Source organism: Diabrotica undecimpunctata, chromosome 3 (genome assembly GCF_040954645.1).
Source record: "Diabrotica undecimpunctata isolate CICGRU chromosome 3, icDiaUnde3, whole genome shotgun sequence".
Lineage (NCBI taxonomy): Eukaryota > Metazoa > Arthropoda > Insecta > Coleoptera > Chrysomelidae > Diabrotica > Diabrotica undecimpunctata.
Genome location: NC_092805.1, coordinates 152,869,744 through 152,892,632, shown reverse-complemented (window position 1 = coordinate 152,892,632; position 22,889 = coordinate 152,869,744). Strand labels below are relative to the sequence as shown.

General features: G+C 35.1%; 1 protein-coding gene across 2 annotated transcripts; it reads left to right on the top strand.

Moving 5' to 3' along the window:
- Positions 1-333: 333 nt before the first annotated feature.
- LOC140436241 (trehalose transporter 1-like protein) lies at positions 334-22,247 on the top strand. 2 transcript variants are annotated; one of them, XM_072524940.1, is made up of 2 exons: positions 334-499; positions 20,892-22,247. In XM_072524940.1, exons 1-2 carry the CDS (start codon positions 364-366, stop codon positions 22,235-22,237), a joined length of 1,482 nt encoding a protein of 493 aa, XP_072381041.1. In that variant the 5' UTR covers positions 334-363; the 3' UTR covers positions 22,238-22,247. The 2 variants fall into 2 exon arrangements, with proteins under 2 accessions (XP_072381041.1, XP_072381038.1); XM_072524937.1 differs by lacking the exon at positions 20,892-22,247 and adding an exon at positions 13,579-15,000.
- The last annotated feature ends 642 nt before the right edge of the window (positions 22,248-22,889 follow it).

Here is a 22,889-nt window from a genome sequence, read left to right as displayed (position 1 = left end):
TTTTTGAGGTTACAAGATTGGAAAAACTCAGCATAAGTAAGAAAAAAATAGAAGAAAACTATTGCAGGTTTGGGCTTCTAAGGCATGCTGATCTTAAGTGTATAAGTATTTCTCTATGTTAAAATATTTTATTTAAGCTACAGAAATTAAGTATGTTTTACAGAGTACATTTGTTTTGATTATACTATTATCCCTATCTTTGTGCAAAACTATAATAGAAGACGCAGTGTGTATTAACTTATGACAAAATAGTTTAATTAAATAGCAAATATTTACCTTTATATTAAATCTAACTATTAAAACACTTTAAGAAAATAAGATAGTAGTAGAAAAGAGCTTGTCATTTATTAACACTACAGCAAAATGGATAATGATAAAGGTAATACTCCAATTCATGGAAAAAATGTTTTCCAGGAAGTAAAATATTCCCAAGTAAATCAAGCTACAGATGAAATTAAAAGGCCAGATACTTTATTTTTATATTTCACATTCATGACAGGTAAGGACCGTAAAGTTGTAGTAAATTAAAGAATAATTGAAATAAAAATAATAATTTTTCTTGATTTTTTATTAATTTTTATTCTTAATATACGTCACTACACATGTTTATATTAACCCATTTTCTGTCAATGGTACACATACGCACTATTAACTTTTATATTTTTTTTAATAGAGCATTTCGCTTATCGAATGCAGAACTATCCTAAGTCACAAAATACAAATTTTACAGGAGAGCATTTTTTTATTTAATGTAAAACTAAACAAAAATTTTGAAAAAAAAAATTGATTATCATGTAACTTTTTCAGCCTATTTTCGATAACGCTATGTTTTTTACGATAAAATCAGTTAAACACAAATTTATGGACTTAGGATATCTTGCTCGTTATAGGTAATATGCTATGTCCACATATGTTTAAATGTGTTTAAAACGAGCCGGAACATAATGGACTTAGGCTACTTCTGATTTGTATATAGTGAGCTTAATAAAGGAAATGAAAAACCAAAAACGAAATAAACAAATTTATTATTGAAACAAACAAACAAAAAATTTTAGGTAACTAAAATAGATATAATATAACACTAACTACTGTTAATTGCAAAAGTAATTTTTTTTAAATAAGGTACAAAAATCTTAATACTAAGTAAGTATTCAAAAAGAAATAAGTATGGATTCCTGAGGCATAAGGGCAATTATTACTCGGAATCATCTGTACGTAAAACTGAATAAGGTAAATCAGCATAAAAATCATGGTACTGGACGGGTATCACTTTCTTGTTACACAAAAATTGTCGATGTTCATGTTTTTTCTTAGTCAATGGAAGAAAATCTTTATATAACTGTTTTAGCTCAACATTATTTATATCGACATTAATTGACTTTCTACCTTTTTGTAATAAATCAATCATTTTATATTGCTCATGATAATCATGTTTGAAAAGAATTTTGTTCGGAAATTTGCTATTTGCCTCTATAATGCGTATCTTATTCAAATGTACTTTTTCGTTATTTACGTCACGATCCCAATTCAAAGTGATTTCTTGAGTAAGAGCTTTCAGATCCAGAAATTTTTCTTTGTCCATTTCGATCACATGATAAGGATTGTTTTTCTTGGCCGTTCGCACTAATGTATACCACTGATCAGGGGAAAATATGGGAATATGCTTAGATGCTCTCTCTATTACACTGTGCATCGAGTCCCCTTCGGTTTGCGTGTGTCCTTTCTCCAAGAAAGTATGTCTAATGACAATATTAAGCTTTTGTGCCAAGAAACTGTACATAGTTAAGAGGAATTTGTTTCTATTTTGGCCAGCGCAATTATCTGAGTAGAAGGAAAATTGCTTTGTCCAGCGGTCTACTTTATGGTTAATGAAATTGATTAAACAACTACCTATCTCCGAGCATCCCCTTTTTCCGATGGACTCATACCACATGTAGCAGTAGCCTTCGCCGTTAGCCATATTAAATACTGTAAAATTATACGTCGACAATTTCAGTTTGTAATAAGTAAGGCCAATATTGCATTTTGGTACAGGTAGGATTTGTTCCAAATCGAAAACTGCTGCACATAATTCACTATTTAGCTTAGCTCCTTCTTTATCCGCATTTTTTAATTGTCGTGCAACCTCCTTGTTTCTAATATGTGACTGGTATTCTTCTTCCATTTTATTTTTTTCTTCCATTGTGCTTTCTGTATATTTGTTACATATATCACACATATCCTTTTTAGGGATGAAAAACGATAAATTGTATTCAGTGTTAAATATTATTCTGTACATACTTTCAGTCGCAGGTTTAATATTCTTTTCTTCACAATATTCAAGATAGAGACCATACATCTTGGCTATGTTAAGTGTCGAAGGCAAAAAACGTTGAGATGTATTTTTCCGATAGTAGTGACTTTCGACAGTTTCAAATAGATTAATGTGGTCTCTTATTGACTGCTTGACAGAATCATTTAGTTTAGAGTTTTTACATACTTTACCCGACGATCTTCTGAAACTGTACCCGTACTTCCCATTTTTTTTATAACTGTTTTAACAACTTTTGCACTTATTCCTAATGTATTAAAAAAAAATGTTTTACACACAACAGTTTTCTGTCCACGATTATAAAACATGTATTTGTAAGAAAATACCCGTTTCCTTCCTTTACTTTTGTCTGTGTTGCCTTCATTTTCAATATTGTTTTCCTCATCGCTCTCCTTTTTTTCATTAATTTCTCTCAAGCGTGTTCTCACCTTCTCTGTCAAATCTACATTGTTTGCAATAAAGTCACGTTGTCTGTTAATGTCTCCTAGTTGCCAATAACTTTTAAAAATCTGCCTTCTTTCTTCTTCTGAAATCTTTTCGCTGCATTTATTTCTACAATTACTGCAAGCATTTTTCTGCTGTTTCTTTGCATGGACATTTCCTTTCCAATCGGCATATTGTTCACCACGATTACGGGATGCCTTAATTTTATTTCTTCTCCATTGACTTGGGTTTCTTTGTCTTTTGCGTGTGTTTAACTGCTTAGATGTCACCGAGGAACCTTGACTATCACCATCTAATAAACTTTCTTTATCTACTAGATCTTGATTTTGAAATGAGTACTTTTCTTTTACTGGCTTATAATCAGGATCATTACTATCATCATCAGAAGCAAATGGATCTTCTTCAGATTCAGACAGCAGTAAATCGTCCTCTAAAATATTGCGTTCATTTAGGGCCATATGGCTACTTCGAATTGATCGGAAATTTGAGCTATCTTTTATATTTGAATTAAGAATATTATCCAGTATATTACCAGATGGATATATTTGTGTAACAGGATTAATATGAAAAAAATATGTTGATGTTTCCCAAGGAGCTAAGAAAGAAGGAGGACTTAAAATAACACTTTCTTGCATTAATCGAGCTACATCTTTATCTGAAGACACTTTTTTGTTTTGGACACCTACAAAATATTAGTATATAGTACGTAGATTTTACTAAAAATGAAATTTTCTGAATATTACCTAATTCTGTGTTTTCATCTGAAATTATGTGTGTGGTCAAAAGAGGTGCAGCTTGCAGCAATGCATTTTTATTCATCAGCTGAGTGCCACTTCTATTTATTTTTTCATAGGGAAATTCTAAAGTAAAATCGACTAATTAGAAGGGTGACTGATATAAATAGAGTTTTCTGTGCTTTACCTGTTCTAGAAATTTCCTCATTTTTCTTATTAACTATCAAAGAAGGAAACGATTGTGACTTAGTTCTTTCAGCTGCACTTCTTTTATCTAGATTTTGGATGTCTACAATAAAAAATATATGAATTATAATTACGTTTTGAAATCTAATTTTTCCTCTTACCTGTCTTTAGAGTATCTTCAATTTTTTTGTTGACAGACAACATTATCTTCTGAGTTCTGGAAGTCATTGTAAACATATAATTTAAATAATAATATCGTTTTTTTTTTATTTCGATACAAAGCAGAACTAACCTATGTCCGCAATTAATTAATACTTATAGGACTATACTTCGAAAATTGAAAGCAGAACTAGTCTATGTCCAAACTAAATACGGACTTAGTATAGATCACCTCTAAAAGTTACTTCTGCACTGAGAGTTAATACGATGTACATATTAGGATCATGGTACAAGTGTATTCATTGTACCATGTATTAGGATAGTATAGAAAATTCTCATTAGGTGGGGATCGAGTGGAAGGGCGATAGGCTAGTTCTCCGCTCATATTCTGCAGTCCGAATTAAAGATGATAGCGTTGAAAGTCAATTTTCGACAAAAATGGACTTAGGATAGTTCTGCATTCAATGAGCGATTTCAACAGACAACCCGATTGCGGTTGTTTAATATACAATCCTTAAAGATTTGTTTCGAGGTATTATTTTTCTCTTTTTATTGTTTTCTTGCTTTCTGTGAATTTTTTTATAAAGTTCATGTTTACCGTTTTAAAAATGCCTATCCATAATTTTAAAAATAAATTATAGGATATATTTTTGTTTGGACGCTTTTTATTACTACTTTTCTGAAAAGATATAGAAATTTATGTATAGGTCATTTTTGGTGATAAGTTGTTTATTTTTATAAGAATCAGATGGTAATTATATAGTGATGCGTTAGCGCACCGTTGGCTGAATCTATGATTAAATACGCAGCAATTCCTTGATGTTTATTACTGAATATTTATTTATTTTTACGCACCGTTGCAGGCCGTAACAGGCCGTTAAGGCCTAGGGCATTTTTTTTTAAACGTAATCCTAATATTAACTAATTACAATTATTTTAAACAAAACTTTAACTTAAATATTTATATACAACATTCTTAACTGCTCTGAAGGACCTGGTGGACAATATTTCTCCATTCGCTTCCATTTTGTGCTTTTCTTTTCCAGTCCCTAACCTTCACGTGTTTAAGGTCTTCCACCACTTTACTAATCCACCTCGTTCTGGGTCTACCTCTTCTTTTGGGGCCGATTAGTTTTCTGGTTATTACTAGTTTAGGCATTCTGTTTGCTGGCATTCTTTCGACATGTCCCAACCATCTGATTATTTGTGACTTGACGAACTTAGTAATGGTAGGTTCTTTATATAAAGCCATAAATTCATTGTTGGTTCTTCTCTCCCAACCATCTTCTCTCTTCCGTCCTCCGAATATGCGTCTCAATATTTTCCTTTCCCATCTTTCCAGAGTATCGTCTTCCTACTTATTTAATGTCCATGTCTCAACGGCATATGTTACTGTTGGTCGAATTACTGTTTTATATATTCTGAGCTTACCTTGTCTAGAAACGTATTTTGAGTTCAATAGGACTCTAAAACTGCCTAATTTTTTATTCCCTTTTGCTATTCTGGCTTCGAGCTCCTTCTCTGTTCCATTTTCATCGAAAACTATACCCAGGTATTCAAATTTGTTCAGCCTTTTAAAACTATATATTTTACCACTTACTGACCTCACACTAAAGTGTCCTTTTTTCCCTTCTGTCCCTCCCATGATCATATATTTAGTTTTGTCTTCATTTAGTTCCAATCCTAAATTCTGTGCTTCTTGAATGATTTTCTTCACAAGTCTTCTTAATTCGTTCTCTGTTGCATTTTCTCATTACAGTTTCTAACACTAAGTTGAATAATATTGTGGATAAAGGATCTCCCTGTCTCAAGCCTTTTGCAACCATAAATTGATCTGATATGTGACCTTGCCAAGCAATTTCACACGTAAAGTTATTTAGTGTCATTTTAAATAGCCGGATCAGTTGCTTTGGTATACCCAAATGTTCCATTGCTCAATACATTTTTACTCTATTAACTCTATTATATGTTTGTCTAAAATCCACAAACAAAACATGCAGAAAACTTTACCTTCATAACAAGTCGTTTGTATCTCCTTTAATGAGAAGATTTGGTCTACAGTAGATCTATCATTTTTAAAGCCGGCCTGATACTCATGTAGGATTGTTTCCGTATAGCAATTTAATTTGTTTCTCAATATTCTTGCCGTGCAAGATTTTGTATACCGTGTCTAGTAAGGCTATACCTCTATAGTTGTCAAACTTCAGTTTGTATCTTTTTTTATGCATAGGGCATATGCGGGCCTTATACCACTCCGATGGCATTATTTCCTTTTCCCATACTTGCACTAGTAGCTGGTATATTTTTCTTTGTAGTTGTTCTTCACCAAACTTGAACATTTATATACATATGTCATTTTTACCAGAACTTCTGTTATTTTTTATTTCTTGTATTGCTGTCACCACCTCCTCCCCTGTAGGCTGCCTTTCAACTATCGCATCTTCTCCAACCGTCCAGTTGTCTACTGCTTCATGCTCGACCTCACCATTTAATAATTCTTCAAAATGTTTTCCATTCCATCATTAATTCTGCCTGATCGCTAATTAAATATCCGTCTTTACCTTTCATATAACTACAGTAGCTTTGATAACCTTTTCCCATCTTTTTAACGTCTTGATAGAACGACCTCACCTCCTTGTTTTTAAACTTCTCTTCTATCTCTTTTAATTTCAACTCATTGTGGTATCTCTTTTTCCTTCTACACAGAACTTTCAATCTTCCTCGAATTATTCTATATTCTTGTTTTTTACACTCTCTATTATCTGTTAATATTTATTGTCTGATCTTCTTCTTTTCCTTTGCTATCTGTCTGTAAATTTTGGTCACATCGTTGTAGAATTTTATTTATTTCTTCTTCAGATTTATTTTTTATTTCTACTTCCTTACGTTTTTCAATATTGTACTTTCTCTTCGTTTTATTGTTCCATTTCTCTTTTTCTTCCAGCCTCCTCCCACATGTGACTTTAACGAAGTAATGGTCCGAGTCGATTTCAGGTCCTCTCATACTTCTTACCTTCTGAAAGATATTCATATATTTACTTTCAATCATAACATGATCTATTTGATTCACCGTCCTTCCATCTGGGGAGACTCACGTACCTTTGTATATCTCTTTTCGTTTTACTGAATATAGCTATGCCAAAAAGACACATTTTAACTCTAAATACCCTTTTCATTTTCTTTAACTAATATTTGTTTATGTACTAATAATATACTAAACTATCGATTTCCTCCAAAAGTGATATAACATTATCTTTACCTTTGCATTCCTCATTAGATAGATACTTCTCAATACCGCCGGTGCCCCGACTACCTATATTTTGTTTCTTTGTTTCTTGTTATCCTGTTACACGTCTATCATTTCACAACTTTGTGACTCAGACGAGAACCTTAAATATCACATTGTGGCGATCAAGAACTACAGACACATAAGACCAAAATCACAATCACAGTATATTTTGTTGTTATTTACAGGTCGTAATTGTTATTTTCTAATCACAGCTGGTAAATCACAGGGTAGTGATATTTAGCCCATCTCTAATCGATAATGACATTTGCGATGAGCTGAAAGAATCTGTGTCAGGAAAAAAAACGATGATTATCTTGTAAAAAACACTATTTGAAATTTTCTTAATGTTTTTTGACGAAGAACTTTTGACGATAATACTTGAGTTTTTAGTGAAATATTCTCATGATAATAATCGTCAGGATATTCAATTTTACACAAAAGACTTAAAAAATTTTCTTGGTATTTTGATACTATCGGGTTACCATACATGACCGCAATCAGACTTATACCTATTTTGAAGGTGGAGGGGAGGGAGAGAGGGTTTGCCTGTTGTAAGAAAATATATGAGTAGAAACTTGTTCAGGAATATCATAAGAAATATCCATTTATAAAACAATGCAAATCTCAATCAAACTAATAAATTCGCAAATATTTTTTGATGCTCGTTCGACCAACAAATGGTACCCTATTTTGGTCACCATTCCTTCTTCTTCTCATGTCGCCGTCTCCTTTCGAAGGTTAGCGATCCAAATGGCAATTGTAGTTTTGGAAACTGCTGCGCGAAAGATTTCTGCGGATGAACGGTCGAATCATCTCCTTAGGTCTTTCAGACAAGAGTTCTGGCGTCTTCCTACTGATCTTTTACCCTGTACTTTTTCTTTCAGTATAACTTGAAGTAATTCATATCTTTCGCCTCTCAACACATGACCCAAGTATTGCATTTTTCTCTCTTTGATTATTCTTAATAATTGTTTTTTGTTTACACATGCGATGAAGTACCTCAACATTAGTAACTCTTTGCACCCATGAAATTCTCAACATTCGTCTGTATATATACATCTCAAAGGCATTTATTCTTTTTTCTATTTCAGAGTCCATTGTCCAACTTTCACAGCCATACAGTAAGATAGAAAAAACGTAACATCTGATCATTCGGATTCTAAGCTGTAGACTGAGGTCTGATCTTGTAAAAAATATTTTCATGCCCATGAATGTTTTCCTTGCTTGTTCGATTCTTGATAGGATTTCTTTTTTTGGACTACACTTCTTCTTCTTCCTATGCCGTCCCCATTAACGGAGGTTGGCGACCACATTTTTAAAAGCTTCTCTGTCTTTTGCAACGTGGAATAATTCGTCTACAGTCATGTTTGTCCAGTCTCGAATATTTCGCAGCCATGATTTCCTCTTTCTACCTATTCCCGTTTTGCCATCGACTCTACCCTGCCTGATGACCTGCAGAAGACTATATTTATTATTTCTTAGTATGTGTCCAAGGTATGCAGTCTTGCGTACTTTTATCGTTCTCAACAATTTTTTGTCTCGACCTATCCTTCTCAGCACTTCCTCATTGGTGACCCTGGCAGTCCATGGAATTCTCAACATTCTCCGGTATATCCAAAGTTCAAAGGCTTCAATCTTTTTAACTATTTGCGCTTTTAGTGTCCATGTTTCTACCCCGTACAATAGTTGCGACCAGACGTAACATTCAACAAACCTCAGTCTCAGCGCAGTATTCAGATTTTTGTCACAGAACAATTGTTTGAATTTTAAGAACGCTGCCCTTGCCATTTCTATTCGTACCCGGATCTCTTGGTCTGGATCTAATTCTGTGTTGATGTAAGCTCCCAGATATTTATATTTTGTCACTCTCTCTATTTGCTGTCCACCAAGAGTTAGTTGTTCATTATTTATTGGACTCCTTGATACTATCATAAATTTAGTCTTATCTTTGTTGATGTCCAGTCCCATTTGAATGCATTCACTATTTATTTGACTACACTGACTATTGATATTTGCTCCCAAATATTTTATGGAATTTACCTGTTCTATTATTTGACCTTTGGCATACGCCTGTACTTTTATTGGTGTCTTTGAAAATACTAAAGTTTTAGTTTTGGTAACGTTTAGATGTAAACCGAACATTTCGCTGTGGTGAACTACCGCATTTATTATATTTTGTAGTTCTTGTGCGTTGCTTGCTATTAAGACGGTATCATCAGCATATCTGATGTTGTCTATGCTGATTCCGTTAATCTTAATTCCGCCTTGGACCTCGTCTAATGCTTCTCTGAATATAGACTTCGAATAAAAATTAAACAGTAGCGGTGATAAGACGCAACACTGTCGCAACTATTCCTGTAAGATAATTGTAAAAGGAAAGCCGGTGAGATTTGATTTAAAGTTGTCGTGTTTGTTTTCATCAGATAAAGAAATGGAAAAAGAAAAATCTTCACCTAGACTTGGTAAACATAGAGTGATTGACTTTTTATCTTCACTTGAAAATCCATTGCATGACAGAATTTTTTTTATAATTATTTTTCGTCCCATAAACTTTTCGAAAAATTATAGCAGATGAATTATTTTGCGACAAGTACCAAAATTAAACAAACAAAACTTCTTTAGAAGGGGGCCCCAAAATATTAACAAAAAAAGACAAAGGAGCTTATGTCTATGTTTACAGTGAAAAATCCAACTACTCTCGTTAGGTGGAATATTTAATTCAGTTGTTACAGTCGCTAGTAATAGTTTCGCTGTTCAACTACTTACAATAACTAGAAGATAAAACCGAAAAAAACTTAAAAGATATTAAAATAATAGATAAAATAATAGATTTCACAACCTAACCTCACAATATAAGAAATAATGGGCCAAGTGGATCTTCACTAAAACGCCATTGCTAATTACATATAACAAATATACGGGGGGACAAGGAAGGAGACTCCACGAGATCAATAGTGCCACATCAACTACAAAGTAAACACTATTGACGGCGTCCCCTGGAAACGTCTACTAGTAGACGGCTAATCCTTCCAACACCGGAACAAACCAAATCAGATGGCAAACATCAAGCCACAACAGTTCTTCTCAGAGCCAACACTGACAGTAGCGAGCATAAATATCGAGCGCATCACTACAGTCAAACAAGACATTTTATCAGAATTCTGCAAGAACACGAAATGTGAGGTATTGTGCATCCAGGAAACACACAGAGACCTAACTGCAGCGAGACCGAAAGTCTCCGGTATGAAACTGATTGCAGAGGTACCACACAGTAAGCATGGGAGCGCGGTATTTGTGAGAACTCAAACCATATCCTCATTTGTGGGAACAACAAATGTACGCGGTATAGAGATAATAACCACTGAAATCGGAAAATGGACAATAACCTCGGTATACAAGCCTCCAAACCAGCTTTTTATATTTTCACCCCCAACTTACTTCCAATCACAACCCAATCAGCTTATACTGGGAGACTTTAACAGTCAGAGTTTGCTCTGGGGCTATGCAGATTCGGGCGCAAATGGAGACGCAGTAGAAGCATGGGCCGAAACGAGTGACCTCACGTTAATCCATGATCCTAAACTTCCACCATTTTTTCAAAGTAAAGTTGGGAAAAGAGGATATAACCCGGATATCTGTTTTTCAAGTGACAACCTCGAAGACCGATGTACCAAAGTAGTATATGGCCCCATACCAAAAACTCAGCATAGACCAATTGATATAAATATCTTTCCAATTGTCAGGCCACAAACTATTCCATTCAGAAGGAGATTTATCTTCAAAAATGCAAACTGGCAAAAGTATGCAGACGTGCTAGATTCTGAGCTGCTACGTCTTGAACCAAAAGTAACGAACTATGAAAAATTTGTAGAGGTATTCAAAAATGTGTCTAGAAAAGCTATCCCCAGAGGATGTAGACAACAATATGTTCCCGGGATGTCCAGCGAGTCCAAAGAACTAATGAGAACATACGAAACCCTCTATTCCACTAAATCTTTTAGCCAAAAAACGGTTGACTATGGAGCAGTACTACTCCAACAGCTAAGTCAAGCCAGACAGGAAAAGTGGATTGAGACCCTGGAAAAAATTGACATGACACATAGTAGCAAAATAGCATGGAACCTTGTAAAAAATTTAGCGGTGATCCAAAAAAACATAAACCACCTTGCCAGGTTACAGCAAACCAAGTTGCTGCTCAACTCCTTATGAATGGAAGAACTACGAACCGATATAAAGGCCCAAACACTAGAAGAAGATTGGATTCGGAGACAAACCACGTAGGTACTCCTTTTACACTAAAAAAACTCCACGACGGTATGAACAGGTTAAAAAACGGGGAAGCTACAGGTGTGGATGATATATGCAGTGAACAAATAAAGCATCTAGGCCAAAGAGCAAAAAACTGGATCTTGCAATTTTATAATATGTGCTGCAAAACCTGCGAAATTCCAAAATCATGGAGGAAATCTAAAGTAATAGCCTTGTTAAAAACAGGAAAGGACCCAGAAAACCCCAGTAGCTACAGAGCTATCTCGCTATTGTGTCACTTTTTCAAACTATACGAAAGACTCATACTCGCCAGAATAGAAAAAAATGTCGTCAAGCACCTTATCCCACAACAAGGAAGATTCAGACCCGGCAAATCTTGCACCGGTCAAGTCCTCGCACTAACAGAACACAATGAAGAGGGCTTTGAAGAACATTTTATAACAGGAGCTGCTTTCGTAGATTTGACAGCAGCCTATGACACAGTAAAGCACAAAACATTGCTCCGCAAATTATACGACACTCTCAATGACCACCATCTGGGTAAGGTCGTATATTTCTTACTGCACAACAGACGTTTTTTCGTTATGCTGGAGGGTAAAGTAAGTAGGTGGAGAGTTCAAAAAAATAGCCTCTCACAGAGAAGTGTTTTAGCACCAATGCTCTTCAATATATACACAAACAACCAACCTACGCCGACCGAAACCAAGCACTTCCTCTATGCTGACGATCTTGCAATATGTGCTCAAGGAGATAGTTTTGAAGAAAACTCGAAACTGCCTTAAAAACAATGACAGCGTACTACCTGCAGAATTTCCTGAGACCCAATCCCTCTAAAACCCAAGTCTGCGCTTTCCACCTTCGCGCAAAGAAAGCCAAGCGAAAACTCCAAATTGCGTGGAATGGTAATACATTAGAACAGACAAACCAACCTGTATATCTTGCAGTAGCTCTGGACCGTTCCCTCACCTACAGACAACATTGCATAAAAACGAGAGGGAAAGTAACAACTAGGAACAGCATACTCAGAAAGCTAACGGGAAGTAAATGGGGCGCACGTCCTGGCGTTTTAAGAACAACGGCACAGACACTGTGTTTCTCAACTGCTGAATATGCGTGCCCCGTTTGGGGCAGATCTGCCCACACGAAACAAGTTGATACTGCGCTAACGGGGATAGTATAGTATATGATAGATAGGATAGTAACGGGGTGCATGAAACCAACGCCATTCTCTAATCTATATAAAGCAGTGGGTTTTGCAGAACCCTCAACACTCAGATGCGTTACAGAGCACTTACAGAAAATTAAACAGATCGCAGATGAGCGGCACGCCCTATACAAGGCTCGTACAGCAGCGACTAAAATCTAGGAACAGCTTTCTTGGAACAGTGCAGGATGAACCGGCTGAGTATTTTCCTCTTCCCCACGTTAAATGGACCGGCCAGTCCCTAGACTTTAAAACCTGAAAAACTATAAATAAGATAAGAACGGGGGTCGCTCCAGTAAAACCAAAGGCAAAATTTGGAAAAATCGACCAAGATGATGTGAACTGTGACTCTAGAGAAACACAGAATATGGAACATCTTCTTACGTGCAGAAACTGTCCTCATCGAAGTACCCTCGAAGATTTGTGGCTCGCCAAGCAAGATGAAACCAACGTAGCCCGAGACTGGGCCAAAATTTTATGAATGACATGTCCGGACACGATAAAGTAAGTAAAGTACAAATATACGAGGTAAAAAATGGTGGTGGCCTCTTTTCATCAATACTTAATATAGCGTTATAAATAATTCACGAAAATTATATAGAATAGCAAATAGTTTAAGTATGTCTCAATTAGAGTTTAAGTCTTATTTGGTAGTCTGTCTGATAAAATGCGAAGACAATGCTACAAAAAGTACCAGCATTAAGAGGCCACCAAGAGAATTCGTTCGTTCAGAAGTAATATTTGATAAAATTGGACATACAATAATTAAATTCGAAAAAGGTGCAAAGAGGGTAAAAATCATACTATTTACCTTTATATAAATTGCAATGTACATTTACATGCAGATTGCTTTGAAAAATTTCACACATAACAAATAGCACATAGGGCAGTGTGGTGCCGCCATAACCTTTTTACTGCTCTTATTTTACTAATATATTTATAAATAATTTTATACTTTTATAACCCTGTGCTATGTTTTCAGTAATGTTGACAGCAATAGTATGTGGAGCTACGATAGTATGGACATCTCCAGCAATTGTTAAATTAGAATCTAACGATACCAATATAAATCCATTGGGAAGACCAATAAAATCCTATGAATTATCCAAGTTTATGGGCATTAAAGGAATACTCTCGCTAGTAATTTCACTATTTCTACCAAAACTGGCAGACCTAATCGGCAGGAAGATGGGCATATTTTGGATGGCTGTAATTATGTATATAGGTCTAATAGGATTAGCCTTTAGTAAAAACGTTAATGTTATGACCGCTTTCAGCGTCGTCTCAGGTGCATGTGTAAATGGATTATTTAGTATGATACCGATGTATCTAACAGAAATTTGCGAAGACCACAATCGTGCAAAATTTCTTTGCCTTGTGGGGGTATTCGTTCCTGTTGGTGAACTTTGTACCTTTATAATTGGTCCAATGTTTAGTTATAAAATATTTACAATAATAATAGCAGCTCCATTGATTCCATTCATGGTGCTGTCCTTTCTTGCTCCTGAGAGCCCAGTTTATAGCTTACACAATGGAAGAAAAGAAAAGTGTATACAAGCAATAAAAAAACTGCGTAAAAATAAAACTGAAGCAGAGTTAGAGCAAGATTTTTTTAAAATTAAAAAAAGTTTAGAAGATACTGATAAAAGTAGAGGATTTAATTTTAGAAAACTTTTTGGTACTAAAGAAGGACGCTTAGGTATATTCATAGCGTTCATTCCAATTTTTGTTCAACAGATATCTGGATTTCCTACAATAATGACACTATTGGCACCCATATTTAATGAATTTGGTTCAGACATATCCGGGGATACTGTTGCTATATACGTAGGTGTGGTAAAGGTAATTTTAGGTATAATTACAGCAATGATAGTGGAAAGATTTGGAAGACGATCACTGTGCCTGATTTCAGCTGGTGGAGCAGGACTACCTATATTTCTTTTAGGGATATTTTTCTATTTGAAATATATAAATTCACCCTTGGTGTATCAATATTCGTGGGTACCACTAGTTTGCATTTTAATATATACTTTATTTATATCCATAGGACTTGGACCAATTCCTATGACCTTAGTAAACGAAATGTTTTCTTCGGATATAAGGTCCATAGGATGTGCGTTTGTTTTGACGTTAGCGTTTTTTAACGTAACGATTCTAATCAGTGTCTACCCGATTGTGGCAGAATTGATAGGGACGCATTGGTGTATGTGGACGTTTGGAATATGTTGCATGATTGGTACAATTATTATTCATTTCGTGGTACCTGAAACCAAGGGAAAAAGTGTGGTCGAAATTCAACAAATACTTAAAAATTATAAACTTTTATAAAAATAAAGTTTAACACAAAACCCTAGTATTTAATTTCATTGTACAATGTTTTTTTTAGAATATAGTAATTTCAAAACTTTTAGATATTTTCCTGAATTTCAAGCAATTCTACCATATTTTATGAATTCTGGTGATTACAAGAATTATCAGGCAAGGTTCAGACTATAACGACGTATAAAATAAATTCAGATTCAAGCTATGCGACTCTCATTACTTTTAAAGAAAAAATTTTGTAATCCCAGATGTTTTCAGTATCAAAAAAATTGAGCTCTTTGGGACACTGTTTGTGTTATTAAGTCCTAGGCGACCTGATATGGTGGAGTAATTAAAAAAGGTGGTGCTAATTAAATTTTAGTCTTTACCTTTCATATAACTACAGTGGTTTTGATAACCTTTTCTCATCTTTTTAACGTCTTGATAGAACGACCTCACCTCCTTGTTTTTAAACTTCTCTTCTATCTCTTTTAATTTCAACTTATTGTGGTATCTCTTTTTCCTTCTACACAGAACTTTCAATCTTCCTCAAATTATTCTATATTCTTGTTTTTTACGCTCTCTATTATCTGTTAATATTTATTGTTTGATCTTCTTCTTTTCCTTTGCTATCGCCTGACACTCTTCGTCAAACCAATCTTTGTTTGTACTTCTCTTGGAGTAGCATTTAACTATTTTCTCGCTAGGTTCTACTACGGCAGATTTAATTTGTTTCCAGGCTTGATCTGTCTGTAAACTTTGGTTACATTGTTGTACAATAATTTCTTCTTCATATTTATTTTTTATTTCTACTTCCTTAAGTTTTTCAATATTGTACTTTCTCTTCGTTTTATTGTTCGATTTCTCTATTTTTTCCAGCCTCCTCCCACATGTGACTTTAACAAGGTAATGGTCCGAACGATTTCAGCTCCTCTTATACTTCTTACCTTCCAAAGGATATTCGTATATTTACTTTCAATTATAACATGATCTATTTGATTCACCGTCCTTCCATCTGGGGAGACCCACGTACCTTTGTATATCTCTTTTCGTTTTACTGAACGTAGCTATGCCAAAAAGACATATTTTAACTCTAAATACCCTTTTCGTTTTCTTTAACTAATATTTGTTTATGTACCAATATTATACTAAACTATCTATGTTCATATTCCTCCAAAAGTGATAAAACATTATGTTTACCTTTGCATTCCTCATTAGATAGATACTTCTCAATACTGCCGGTGCTCCGACTACCTGTATTTTGTTTCTTTGTTTCTTGTTATCCTGTTACACGTCCATCATTTCACAACTTTGTGACTGAGACGAGAACGTTAAATATCATATTTTGGCGATCAAGAACTACAGACATAGAAGACCGAAATCACAGTCACAGTATATTTTGTTGTTATTTACAGGTCGTAATTGTTATTTTCTAATCACAGCTGGTAAATCACAGAGTAGTGATATTTAGCCCACCTCTAATCAATAATGACATTTGCGATGAGCCGGAAGAATATGTGTCAGGAAAAAAACGATGATTTTCTTGTAAAAAACACTACTTGAAATTTTTTTAATGTTTTTTGACGAAGAACTTTTGACCATGATAGTTGAGTTTTCAGTGAAATATTCTCGTGAGAATAATCGTCAGGATATTCAATTTTGCACAAAAAACTTAAAAAATTTTTTTGGTATTTTGATACTATCGGGTTACCATACATGACCGCAATCAGACTTATACCTATTTTGAGGGTGGAGGGGAGGGAGAGAGGGTTTGCCCGTTGTAAAAAAATATATGAGTAGAAACATGTTCAGGAATATCATAAGAAATATCCATTTATCAAACAATGCAAATCTCAATCAAACTAATACATTCGCAAATATTTTTTGATGTTCGATCGACCAACAAATGGTACCCTATTTTGGTCATCATTCCTTCTTCTTCTCATGGCGCCGTCTCCTTTCGAAGGTTGGCAATCCAAATAGCAATTGTAGGTTTGAAAACTGCTGCCCAAAAGATTTCTGCGGATGAACGGTCGAACCATCTCCTCAGGTCTTTCAGCTAGGAGTTCTGGGGTCTTCCTCCTGATCTTTTGCCCTGTACTTTCCCTTTCAGTATAACTTGAAGTAATTCATATCTTTCGCCTCTCAACACATGACCCAAGTATTGCATTTTTCTCTCTTTGATTATTCTTAGTCATTTTTTGTTTACACATGCGACGAAGTACCTCAACATTAGTAACTCTTTGCACCCATGGAATTCTCAACATTCGTCTATATATATATATATATATATATATATATATATATATATATATATATATATATATATATATATATATATATATATATATATGTATATATATATATACATCTCAAAGGCATCTATTCTTTTTTCCATTTCAGAGTCCATTGTCCAACTTTCACAGCCATACAGTAAGGCAGAAAAATCTGTTCATTCGGATTCTAAGCTGTAGACTAAGGTCTGATTTTGTAAAAAATGTTTTCATGCCCATGAATGTTTTCCTTGCTTGTTCGATTCTGAAATTTTTTTTTTTTTGGATTACACTGACTATTGATATTTGCTCCCAAATATTTTATGGAATTTACCTGTTCTCTTATTTGGCCCTTGGCATACACCTGTACGTTTATTAGTGTCATTGAAAATTCTAAAGTTGTTTTGGTAAAATTTAGATGTAAACCGAACATTTCGCCGTAGCGAACCACCGCATTTATTATATTTTGTAGTTGTTGTGCGTATTAAGACGGTATCATCAGCATATCTGATGTTGTCGTATCATCAGCATATCTGATGTTGTCTATGCTGATTCCGTTAATCTTAATTCCGTCTTGGACATCGTCTAATGCTTCTCTGAATATAGACTTCGAATACAAATTAAACAGTAGCGGTGATAAGACGCAACACTGTAGCAACCATTCCTGTAAGTTGTCGTGTTTGTGTTCATCAGATAAAGAAACGGAAAAAGAAAAATCTTCACTTAGACTTGGTAAACATATAGTGATTGACTTTTTCTCTTCACTTGAAAATCCATTACATGACAGAATTTTTTTAATAATTATTTTTCGTCCTATAAACTTATAGCAGATGAATTATTTTGCTACGAGTACCATTCGAGAAAATCGAACAAATAAAGCTTCTTTAGAAGGGGGCCAAAATATTACCAAAAAAAGACAGAGGAGCTTTATGTCTATGTTTAACAACCTCGAAGACCGATGTACCAAAGTAGTATATGGCCCTATACCAAAAACTCAGCATAGACCAATTGATATAAATATCTTTCCAATTGTCAGGCCACAAACTGTTTCATTCAGAAGGAGATTTATTTTCAAAAAGGCAAACTGGCAAAAGTATGCAGACGTGCTAGATTCTGAGCTGCTACGTCTTGAACCAAAAGTAACGAACTATGAAAAATTTGTTGAGGTACACAAAACAGGATGTAGACAACCATATGTTACTGGGATGTCCAGCGAGTCCAAAGAGCTAATGAGAACATACGAAACCCTCTATTCCACTGACCCTTTTAGCAAAAAAACGGTTGACTATGAAGCAGTACTACTCCAACGGCTAAGTCAAGCCAGACAGGAAAAATGGATTGAGACCCTGGAAAAAATTGACATGACACGTAGTAGCAAAATAGCATGGAACCTTGTAAAAAACTTAGCGGTGATCCAAAAGAACATAAACCACGTTGCAAGGTTACAGCAAACCAAGTTGCTGCTCAACTCCTTATGAATGGAAGAACTACGAACCGTTATAAAGGCCCAAACACTAGAAGAAGATTGGATTCGGAGACAAACCACCTAGGTACTCCTATTACACTAAAAAAACTCCACGACGGTATGAACAGGTTAAAAAACGGGGAAGCTACATGTGTGGATGATATATGCAGTGAACAAATAAAGCATCTAGGCCAAAGAGCAAAAAACTGGATCTTGCAATTTTATAACACGTGCTGCAAAACCTGCGAAATTCCAAAATCATGGAGGAAAGTAATAGCCTTGTTAAAACCAGGAAAGGACCCAGAAAACCCCAGTAGCTACAGACCTATCTCGCTGTTGTGTCACTTTTTCAAACTATACGAGAGATTTATACTCGCCAGAATAGAAAAAAATGTCGACAAGCACCTCATCCCACAACAAGGAGGATTCAGACTCGGCAAATCTTGCACCGGTCAAGTTCTCGCACTAACAGAACACATTGAAGAGGGCTTTGAAGAAAAACTTATAACAGGGGCTGCTTTCGTAGATTTGACAGCAGCCTATGACACAGTAAGGCACAAAACATTGCTCCACAAATTATACGACACTCTCAGTGACCACCATCTGGGTAAGGTCGTATATTCCTTACTGCGAAACAGACGTTACTTCGTTATGGTGGAGGGTAAAGTAAGTAGGTGGAGAGTTCAAAAAAATGGTCTTCCACAGGATTGTTTTAGTGTTTTAGCACTAATGCTCTTCAATATATACACAAACGACCAGCCTACTCCGACCGAAACCAAGCACTTCCTCTATGCTGACGATCTTGCAATATGTGCTCAAGGAAATAGTTTTGAAGAAGTAGAGAAGAAACTCGAGACTGCCTTAAAAACAATAACAGCGTAATTCCTGCAGAATTTCCTGAGACCCAATTCCTCTAAAACCCAAGTCTGCGCTTTCTACCTTCGCGCAAAGGAATCCAAGCGAAAACTCCAAATTGCGTGGAATGGTAATACATTAGAACACACAAACCAACCTGTATATCTTGGAGTAACTCTGGACCGTTCCCTCACCTACAGACAACATTGCATAAAAACGAGAGGGAAAGTAACAACTAGGAACAGCATACTCAGAAAGCTAACGGGAAGTAAATGGGGCGCACGTCCTGGCGTTTTAAGAACAATGGCACAGACACTGTATTTCTCAACTGCTGAATATGCGTGCCCCGTTTGGGGTAGATCTGCCCACACCAAACAAGTTAATACTGCGCTCATGAGACATGCAGGATAGTAACGGGGTGCATAAAACCAACGCCACTCTCTAATCTATATAAAGTAGTGGGTTTTGCAGAACCCTCAACACTCAGATGCGTTACAGAGCACTTACAGAAAATTAAACAGATCGCAGATGAGCGGCACGCCCTATACAAGACTCGTACACCAGCGACTAAAATCTAGGAAAAGCTTCCTTGGAACAGTGCAGGATGAACCGGCTGAGTATTTTCCTCTTCCCCACGTTAAATGGACCGGCCAGTCCCTAGACTTTAAAACGTGAAAAACTATAAATAAGACAAGAACAAGGGTCGCTCCAGTAAAACCAAACATGGCAAAATGGGAAAAAATCGACCAAGATGATGTGAACTGTGACTCTAGAGAAACACAGAATATGGAACATCTTCTTACATGCAGAAACTGTCCTCATCGAAGTACACTCGAAGATTTGTGGCTCGCCAAGCAAGATGGAACCAACGTAGCCCGAGTCTGGGCCAAAATTTTATGAATGACATGTCCAGACACGACAAAGTAAGTAAAATACAAATATACGAAGTAAAAAATGGTGGTGGCCTCTTTTCATCAATACTTAATATAGCGTTATAACTAATTCACGAAAATTATATAGAATAGCAAATAGTTTAAGTATGTCTCAATTAGAGTTTAAGTCTTATTTGGTAGTCTGTCTGATAAAATGCGAAGACAATGCTACAAAAAGTACCAGCATTAAGAGGCCACCAAGAGAATCCGTTCGTCCAGAAGTAATATTTGATAAAATTGGACATACAATAATTAAATTCGAAAAAGGTGCAAAGAGGGTAAAAATAATACTATTTACCTTTATAAAAATTGCAATGTACATTTACATGCAGATTGCTTTGAAAATTTTCACACATAACAAATAGCACATAGGGCAGTGTGGTGCTGCCATAACCTTTTTATTGCTCTTATTTAACTAATATATTTATAAATAATTTTATACTTTTATAACTCTGTGTTATGTTTTCAGTAATGTTGACAGCAATAGTATGTGGAACTATGCTAGTATGGACATCTCCAGCAATTGTTAAATTAGAATCTAACGATACCAATATAAATCCATTGGGAAGACCAATAAAATCCTATGAATTATCCAAGTTTATGGGCATTAAAGGAATACTCTCGCTAGTAATTTCACTATTTCTACCAAAACTGGCAGACTTAATCGGCAGGAAGATGAGCATATTTTGGATGGCTGTAATTATTTATATAGGTCTAATAGGATTAGCCTTTAGTAAAAACGTTAATGTTATGACCGCTTTCAGCGTCGTTTCAAGTGCAGCTGTAATTGGATTACTTAGTATGATACCGATGTATCTAACAGAAATTTGCGAAGACCACAATCGTGCAAAATTTATTTGCCTTATGGGGGTATTCATTCCTGTTGGTGAACTTTGTACCTTTATAATTGGTCCAATGTTTAGTTATAAAATATTTACAATAATATTAGCAGCTCCATTGATTCCATTCATGGTACTGTTCTTTCTTGCTCCTGAGAGCCCAGTTTATAGTTTACACAATGGAAGAAAAGAAAAGTGTATACAAGCAATAAAAAAACTGCGTAAAAATAAAACTGAAGCAGAGTTAGAGCAAGATTTTTTTAAAATTAAGGAGAGTTTAGAATATACTGATAAAAGTAAAGGATTTAATTTTAGAAAACTTTTTGGTACTAAAGAAGGACGCTTAGGTATATTCATGGCGTTCATTCCAATGTTTGTTCAACATATATCTGGATTTCCTGCAATAATGACACTATTGGCACCCATATTTAATGAGTTTGGATCAGACATATCTGGGGATACTGTTGCTATATGCGTAGGTGTGGTAAAGGTGATTTTAGGTATAATTACATCAATGACAGTGGAAAGATTTGGAAGACGACCACTGTGCCTGATTTCAGCTGTTGGAGCAGGACTACCTATATTTCTTTTAGGGATATTTTTCTATTTGAAATATATAAATTCACCCTTGGTGTATCAATATTCGTGGGTACCACTAGTTTGCATTTTAATATATACTTTATTTATATCCATAGGACTTGGACCAATTCCTATGACCTTAGTAAACGAAATGTTTTCTTCGGATATAAGGTCCACAGGATGTGCGTTTGTTATGACTTTAGGGTTTCTTGACATAACGATTCTAATCAGTGTCTACCCGATTGTGGCAGAATTAATAGGGACACATTGGTGTATGTGGACGTTTGGAATATGTTGCATGATTGGTACAATTATTATTTATTTCGTGGTACCTGAAACCAAGGGAAAAAGTGTGGTCGAAATTCAACAACTACTTAAAAATTATAAACTTTTATAAAAATAAAGTTTAACACAAAACCCCTTATATTTAATTTCATTGTACAATGTTTTTTTTTTAAATTTACTCATGTCAAAACTCTTAGATAGTTTTCTGAATTTTAAGCAATACTACCATATTTTATGAGATCTGGTGATTTCAAGAATTACCAGGCAAGTTTCAGACTATAACGCCGTATAAAATAAATTCAGATTTAAGCTATGCGACTCTCATTACTTTTAAGGAAAAAATTTTGTCATCCCAGATGTTTTCAGTATCAAAAAAATTGACCCCTTTGGGACACTTTTTGTGTTATTAAGCCCTAGGCCACCTGGTATGGTGGAGTATCTCCTCAAAATTTTGGGCAAAAATGCAGCAAAAAATTATCATTCTCAAATTATTCAAGGTGGAAAGACTTTCTAGTTTAGAATTACACGAAGTTTTAGAGCACACCAATAGCAGCTATGAAGACTATACCAAACGTTTCCATGTGCACATTGTTATAAGTCAAGAGGTTAGAATAGGATATTAATATTATAATAGAACATGAGTAACGTAATAATTAGATCAGAAAAGAAAATATCATCATAGATTTTAAACACAAGCGGATCAATAAACGAATAGATATTCAAGAGGCTACTGGCAATCTCAGAAACACTCTAAGGTCATAGTC